The sequence below is a fragment of the Garra rufa genome, chromosome 10 (genome assembly GCF_049309525.1).
Source record: "Garra rufa chromosome 10, GarRuf1.0, whole genome shotgun sequence".
Taxonomy (NCBI): Eukaryota; Metazoa; Chordata; class Actinopteri; order Cypriniformes; family Cyprinidae; genus Garra; species Garra rufa.
In genome coordinates, this window is record NC_133370.1 from 9,868,059 (window position 1) to 9,876,031 (window position 7,973).

The following is a 7,973-nucleotide window of genomic DNA, read 5'->3' on the forward strand; positions in this document are numbered from 1 at the left end:
AAGCTAGCCGCGAGCGGAGGGAAGTGAGACTCATATTCCCGCAGTGGGAACATTCCGTCTCATTGAGCGCAGCCTCAGCGTGGGCGTGACCCAGGCACGAGACGCACTCAGCGTGAGTGTCAGCGGCGTGCAGAGGGGCTCTGCACGAGCGACAAAAACGCCGTGGCATTTGAAACAACGCCGTAGAAATTTGCTCTTAATTTGCTCTTTTAGATGTTCGCCGGATAGCAGCAGGGAATCAGCTCCGGAGCGTCAATCCGCCGAGCAGTGAAGATCCGCTGCGAGGCTCGTCAACGGCGAAGAAGAGGCTTGCTTGAGCGAAGTCTGCGTAGTCAGTCTCTGCGAAGATCAGAAGTCGTCGCTGAAGAAGAAGGATCTGAGTTCCCTATGGCGAAATGCTCGCTTATATAGCCAGATGCTCCGCCCCTTTTGGCGCGATCGGGCGCGAATCATCGCCATAGGTTTGTGCATCTCCGCTGCCGAGCCATTGGTTCGTTTCTTTAACACTGCACGAACCAATGGCCGTGCAGTTACACTGCGTTATTGAAATGCTTCAGTCTCAGGAGAAAAGGAGCTTTTCCCATAAGCGTCTTTACAGACGCAGTACGAGTGAAAGTATCGAAAGGGAACTATATTTACGTATTTTTTATTTCATTAAGATATTCATATCAATGCCTTTTTAAAAATCATTTTATTAATAGCCCCCTTAACCTACCCCCAAACCTAAACCTACCCATTTTATAGCAAATATGCATTTTTATCATTTTATTTATATGCGATTTAGATTTTTAGCTCCCTTAACCTACCCCCAAACCTAAACCTACCCATTTTATAGCAAATATAAAAGGATATAAAAATGTAACTGACCAAAATATGCAGGGAAATTACAATTTTAGTAACGATATAGCATAAAATGTTTTTTATAGTCGCTAATCCTACTCCTACCTCTAAACCTAACATTAACCATAAATCTCTCTGTACAGTAATAAAGAAAAACATGACAGACAGAAAAATGTCAACAGCCGTACCAAAAAGTGATCCAAATGACGATGCGTTTGCAGCCGCAGTCCTCTCTGGTGGAATACTGTAGGTTTGTTTGAGGTGCAGAGCAGAATTTAAATTGATAATAGCTGAAAATATTATCCAGGTTATTATCCTGGTCCACTCGCATCATTCAAACACATCTCAGCAGAAACAGGGCATGACGTAATATGTGACGAATGCAGGCGACGAGAGCCAATGAGCGTTCGAGTCTCCTGTCTTAGAACCTGTCGTTTCTTAATGCGCCAATATTTGTGTGTGTTTGTGTGTGTGCCTGGTATTCATCACGTTGTGGGGACCAAATGTCCCCACAAGGATAGGAATACCAGTAGATTTTGACCTTGTGGGGACATTTCTCAGGTCCCCATGAGGAAACAGGTTTATAAATCATGCACAATGAGTTTTTTTGAGGAAGTAAAAAAGCCCTCCTGTGAGGGCTAGGTTTAGGTGTAGGGCGATAGAAAGTACGGTTTGTGCAGTATAAAAACCATTACGCCTATGGAATGTCCCCATAAAACATGTAAACCCAACATGTGTGTGTGTGTGTGTGTGTGTGTGTGTGTGTGTGTGTGTGTGTGTGTGTGTGTGTGTGTGTGTGTGTGTGTGTGTGTGTGTGTGTGTGTGTGTGTACCTGGTATTCATCACGTTGTGGGGACCAAATGTCCCCACAAGGATAGGAATACCAGTAGATTTTGACCTTGTGGGGACATTTCTCAGGTCCCCATGAGGAAACAGGCTTATAAATCATGCACAATGAGTTTTTTTGATGAAGTGAAAGTGTGCACAATCTCCTGTGAGGGCTAGGTTTAGGTGTAGGGTAGGTGTAGGGCGATAGAAAGTACGGTTTGTACAGTATAAAAACCATTACGCCTATGGAATGTCCCCATAAAACATGTAAACCCAACATGTGTGTGTGTGTGTGTGTGTGTATTATCCATTCACAGTTTTGTTTAAGGGGAAATCTACACAGACTGACAAGCCACAGTGCTTTCTGAGATAAAAAAAAAAAAAATGGCTCAGGATAGCACAGTATGCTTGTGTAAATGCTTCCAGCTATTTACTTTCAGTAATCCTTACCTCAGTGTTTCTAATCCAAGGCTTTTATGGGTGTGGAAAGCACAATAATACACAAAGACATCATACAGTAAATTGTCAAATGTCCTCTTTGCATTTGTTCGCTTGTTACTGATTATTGTTTGATTTCCCACTGTTGCTCTGATGATGAACAGTAAGCAAACATTAAACTTAGTTTGACATAGTTTGAATATAATGTGTCAGGTAACAGCATGATTCAGATTTTAATCCTTTCAGGGAACAATTTGACCTAGTCTCAGTGATTTGTTCATGAATCAGACTGATCAGGTTCATTAAGAATCATTGGAATTAATGATTCAGCTCATATCCTCTCACATATATTTTTTTATCATATGTAAATGTAAACTATTATTTTCTCTTGTGGACTATATGAATACATCTTTTATGTGAAATATCTTATTCAGGTCAGAACTAAAGAAAAAATAGCATGCATTTTGTGGGATCCCTTATATGTATTGTGTATATATATAGAGGACAGCTTTCTATGCTCGTGAAAATTTGCAAGTACCTCAACTTCCTCATTTGCAATGAAGCTTGTACGTTTATATACCTCCCCAGAAATAGCGCCAACTACAACTCACCAATCATCACACAGAGAGGCACACCGATGACCAATCCTCAACCAGATCGGCAGACGGACGCACCCATTGGGTGGAGTTGAGGCGGTGGGCGGGGCACTAGCCGGTCGCCTCTGATTCGTCCGCTGGTGACAACTCTCAACGTGTTTCGCTTGTTTTGAAATTGCAGGTTTGCAGCGCTTCTGTGCAGCCGTCAGCCGAGCGTCCTCTGAAGTCAAACAACTGTTGCCTTACATCCGCGTATGAGGACACGACGGGAAAGCGTCTTTTTTAGTATTTCCAGCTGGGTTTGACGGATCTGCGTGTGTGAGGAATATGGATGTTATTCCCATGTGTAGTATTTTCCAGGAGCTACAGAGTGTCCTTGACACAGGATACCTGTCCGCTTTACCATCTCTGGAGGAGTACTGGCAACAGGTAATATAACCACCAGCTTTATTCATCAAATACTTTGAAGGTGTTTTGTTAGCTTACGTTTAGTATAAAATAGCAGAAAAATAACTGTTAAAAGCGGATGGAAAAACAGTAAGTATGAAGTTATAAGTATATGTTAAAAAACGAAATAGAAAATCTGAAACTCTGCCTCTGTATTTCAAAATATTTATTTTAATGTATTTTTAATGTCTTTATGTCTGTATAATATATACAGAGAGAGATGTTAAATTTTAAAAGTTTAGGATGGTGTTAATTAATTTATTTATTTGAAAATTGGTCTGCTTTTTATTTGATCCAAAGTACAGCAAAGTAAAATTCTGAAATATTTTACTATTCAAAATAACTGTTTTCTATTTGAATATATTCATATTTAAATATATTCCTGTGATCAAAGCTACATTTTTAGCATCATTACTCCAGTCTCTAGTGTCACATGATCCTTCAGAAATCATTCTAATATGCTGATTTGCTGTTTAAGAAACGTTTATCATTATTATCAATATTTGAAACAGTACATTTATATTTTTATGGATTCTTTGATAAATAAAAAGATCCAAAGATTAGCATTTATCTGAAATAAAAAAGTTTTTGTAATGTTATACACTATACCATTTGAAAAGTCAGTATAATTTTTTTTAAAAGGATGCTTTAAAGTAATCAGAAGTGATAATAAAGTCGTCTATTTCAAATAAATTCTGTTTTACTGAACTTTCTATAACAATAATAATGTTTTTTATTAACTGGAAATCAGAATTTTAGAATGATTTCTGAAGGTTCGTGTTCATGTGACTGGAGTAATGATGCTAAAAATTCAACTTTGAAATCACAAAGTTAATTTTAAAATATATTCAAATAAAAAAAAACGTTACTTTAAATGGTAAAAAAAATATTTCAAAATTGTACTCTTTTTGCTGTACTTTGGATCAAATAAATGCAGGCTTGGTGAAAAAAAACATTAAAAATCTTACTTTTCAAAAACTTTTGACTGGTAGAGTAAGATAAACTATTTTCATACAAGTGCATGTTTTCTGATTGGTGTTTGTCACTGATTGCCCTTGATTCTCTCTTACAGACTTGTCTTGAGCTTGAGCGCTATCTGCAGAATGAGCCCTACGTCTCTGCAGTTGATCTGAGGTCTGAAAATCTGTGGAACCAGTTTCTGCGGTGCTGCGGGACTGAACTGAACTCACCTCCGCCAGAAGCTCCCATCCCCAAGCAGGACGGCATCGCTACGGCTCCCCATTTGGCATTTGGCAGCTGTAAGAAGATCATTTCATCTGCTGAGGTGCACACACACCCACAGCAGCATGTACTTGCACACACACCCCCAACGCCACCCGCCTCGCCCTCACACCCTCTCATGGAGGTTAAAGAAGATCCAGAAGGGGTGAGAGGGGATGAGGTCAAAGGTGAGGGGTCACCTGAAGGACGAAGGAGAGCTCATCGCTGTTACTTCAATGGCTGCAGGAAGGTGTACACCAAGAGCTCTCACCTCAAAGCACATCAGCGCACACACACCGGTAAGCAGTTTCTGTGTGAGCAACTATAGTCCTACCTGTATTTAGTTCTACTGTTGCCACAACAGTGTTGTCAGCTTTGGGAAACAAAACTTCTCTCTTTTGGATCATGTTGAAAGTCACTCTGATAAATATGCCTTACAAAGCATATTTTTTAAAACCACTCTTAAAGCCTTTACAAAAATCATTACAGCATGAACTGATATCCTTTGAATGCAATTTAGGTTACATTTCCTAATGCAAAAATGTTTAAGTGCATTAGTATTAGTAGTGTTTATATACCACAAAACTAATGTATCATATTTTTAAAAGAAGTCTCTTATGCTCATCATAGTTGCATTTATTCGATTAAAAAATACAGAAATATAAATAAATAAAATACTAAAATATTATTGCAATTTAAAATAACAGTTTTCTATTTTATTATACTTTAAAATATAATTTATTTTTGTGATGCAAAGCTGAATTTTCATCAGCCATTACTCTAGTCTTCAGTGTCACACAATCCTTCAGTCATTCTAATATGCTGATTTTTTTTCTCTGCTTAACATTTTTTAGAACTTGTTATGCTTTTTTCAGGGTTCTTTGATGAATAAAAGTTAGAAATAGAAATCTTTACTAACAATCTTAGTCTTTACTATCACTTTTTATCAATTGGACACATCCTTTCTGAATAAAAGTATTAATTTCTTGTACGTTGTTACAAAAGATTTCTATTTTAAATAAATGCTGTTGTTTTTAATGTTTTATTCATCAAAGAATCCTGAAAAACGTATCACAGGTTTCAAAAAACGTATTGTTTCCAATATTAATAAATCAGCATATTAGAGTGATTTCTGAAGGATCATGTGACACTGAAGACTGGAGTAATGATGACAATTCAGCTTCACAGGAATACATTTTATTTTAAAGTATATTAAAATAGAAAACCACAATTTAAAATTGCAAAAATATTTCACAATATTACAGTTTTATTGTGTATTTTTGATCAAATATACACAACTTTGAAAAGCAGAAAATACTTTAAAAAAAAAACGAATATAAATGTATATTGCATTAATTCCCTGCTGTTGCATCACATTTCTTGTTTGAATATTTAGCACGCTTTTGACCTCCTCTGGAGTCAAATGTTTGAAGAGTGTGTGTTAATGTGGTTTGGTGACTCCCTACATTCTTGAAATGCTCATTCTTCATGTTGGCTGTCATACACTCTAGGAATATAGTTTACTAACCCTGTGTGCATTAACCCTGTTCCCACACAGTTCATCTTGCATGCAATCTAAAGAATGTTTGCGAACTGTACTGACTTTACTATAAACTATTAGAGATCATGAAGGAACCCCGATCACAGAAGAGAACACCATAGAGACATGGGCTTGCGGGCGAGCGTGCTCTGACATGTTGCACGTGACGATTATGCAACCTAAGTTTCATCTCTTTTTCTCACTATGCTTTCATGTCGACATTTGGAAAAGTCTTCTTAATTCGAAAAGTCAAAATCCCCCCAAACTTCAGGCGCTATAATATTTTGTGTGAGGCTCGCAGCAACATGCAATTTCTCTGTCTACAGCAAATGCAAAAACTGCTGCGCCATGAGGCAAATCGAACACAGAAAAAGTCTCGTTACATAATATCCAATGTTTCTCAACTTTCACAAGCAATTTCTCCTCATTCATATTTAGATAATTATTATACGTGGGGATCTGTGCTTCAGTCCAGTGAGATTTCAATGTGGGTGAAGCTACCCAAAACAATTAAATATTTAATTATACAATTGAAATACTTTTTTTATTAAAATTACTTTTTACATTTTTTTTTTTAATTGAGAATAAATTTACATAATTTCATGTTATGTTCTAAATATAGCTTTAAAACAAGGACATAGTAATAAAAGAAAACAAAGAAACAGATTACAAGAAATAAACAAAGAATGCTTTCAGTAGTTATCCACTTTTTTCTTCAGCGCGGAAGTAAGCCTATGGCTGAATATAGGGAAATAACGAGAAGAATAACAACATGCAGTAAACAGTAAAACTGTTTGCACTACAAACCAGTGTGCCCATAAAATAACATGGTAAAACATAATACCAATTTGCAATATCATGGAGTTTTGTACAAAATGCCAGCCCCATAAACGGTATAAATGGCCATGCCCACTTATTCTGGAAGTAAAAGGTGGATAACACTGTTTATTTATTCAGAATATTATCTGGTTAAGATTGTGTAAAATATGTACAATGTCCAACAGTTAACCCAGGGATTCTCAAACGTTTTTGTCAGTTGAACCACTTTGATCTAAAATATTTACTTGAAAAATTCCCTGAGACTTAATATTTCAATAACTTAACAACACATTCACATGTTCATGGTCCTTTTATATCATTTAAGGGGCACATGATATGTAGCCAAACAAGTGTAGTCTTCTTTTAGTGTTTTTACTAGGGGTTGACTAGGGTTGGGCGATATGGCAAAAAAAATGATCACGATAATTTTTTTCATATCAGTCGATATCGATAATCATCACGATACATGTCAAATCTTTATATCTATCAATTTTTAAGGCAGATTTTTACTCCTGAATGAAAGAACATGACAAATACTTTCCAAACAATGATCAATTGAGGTAAAATACAGATTAGAATATTACTAGTAAAATCAACATCAATACAATACAATATTATTTATATTAATAGAATATATAAAACGTTTTTATAAAAAAAATAAGAACTGTAATATGATACAACACTTGTAACATGGCTCTGACTGTAAATGCAGAGTTAAAGTGATTTTTAAGTATATTTATCATTCAACAAAAATAAGAATAGACAAATCTTTTCAGCATGCCAATCCCTTTTGCAGCTGATTTAACACATTTTGTAAAATGTTTTAGCTGTCTGACAATATAAATAAAAAAATAATGGCTCAGGGCTCAACGCTTACTTTTCTTGCTAGGAGCACTTGTCAAAACTCTGATAAAAAATTAGCCTTCCTATTACGAGGTGATATTTGACTCCTCAAAGTGATTTACAGGGGAATTTTGTTTTTTACCTTTGTTTTTACTTGTTTAATGAGGCTCAGAGGTGACATGAGTGCAATCAAAATCATAGATTCATGTTGAGATTAATGTTTTAAATATAAAATTTTGAATACAGAAATATTAATGATTTAAATAACTGAACAGATCTGCCAGCAGGTGGCGGTAAGACACTGATTTAATTACTGAATCATATCATTCATTTGATTCGTTCGAACGGATGGTTTCGGGAATATAAGTAAGTGTCTGTCTTTATGAATGGGAAACTGAATC

General features: G+C 36.2%; 1 protein-coding gene across 1 annotated transcript; it reads left to right on the forward strand.

Annotated features, from left to right (window-relative positions):
- The first annotated feature begins 2,896 nt into the window (after positions 1 to 2,896).
- Positions 2,897 to 4,698, forward strand: LOC141344453 (Krueppel-like factor 6). The gene is made up of 2 exons (XM_073849350.1): positions 2,897 to 3,131; positions 4,222 to 4,698. Exons 1-2 carry the CDS (start codon positions 3,030 to 3,032, stop codon positions 4,696 to 4,698), a joined length of 579 nt encoding a protein of 192 aa, XP_073705451.1. The 5' UTR covers positions 2,897 to 3,029.
- Positions 4,699 to 7,973: the final 3,275 nt, after the last annotated feature.

What these genes read in the sequence shown, in the direction of transcription:
- LOC141344453 (XM_073849350.1), top strand. Translation starts at nt 3,030, where the DNA reads ATGGATGTTATTCCCATGTGTAGTATTTTCCAGGAGCTACAGAGTGTC. An exon ending in TGGAGGAGTACTGGCAACAG is followed by an intron (nt 3,132 to 4,221) that starts GTAATATAACCA and finishes TCTCTCTTACAG; the next exon opens with ACTTGTCTTGAGCTTGAGCG.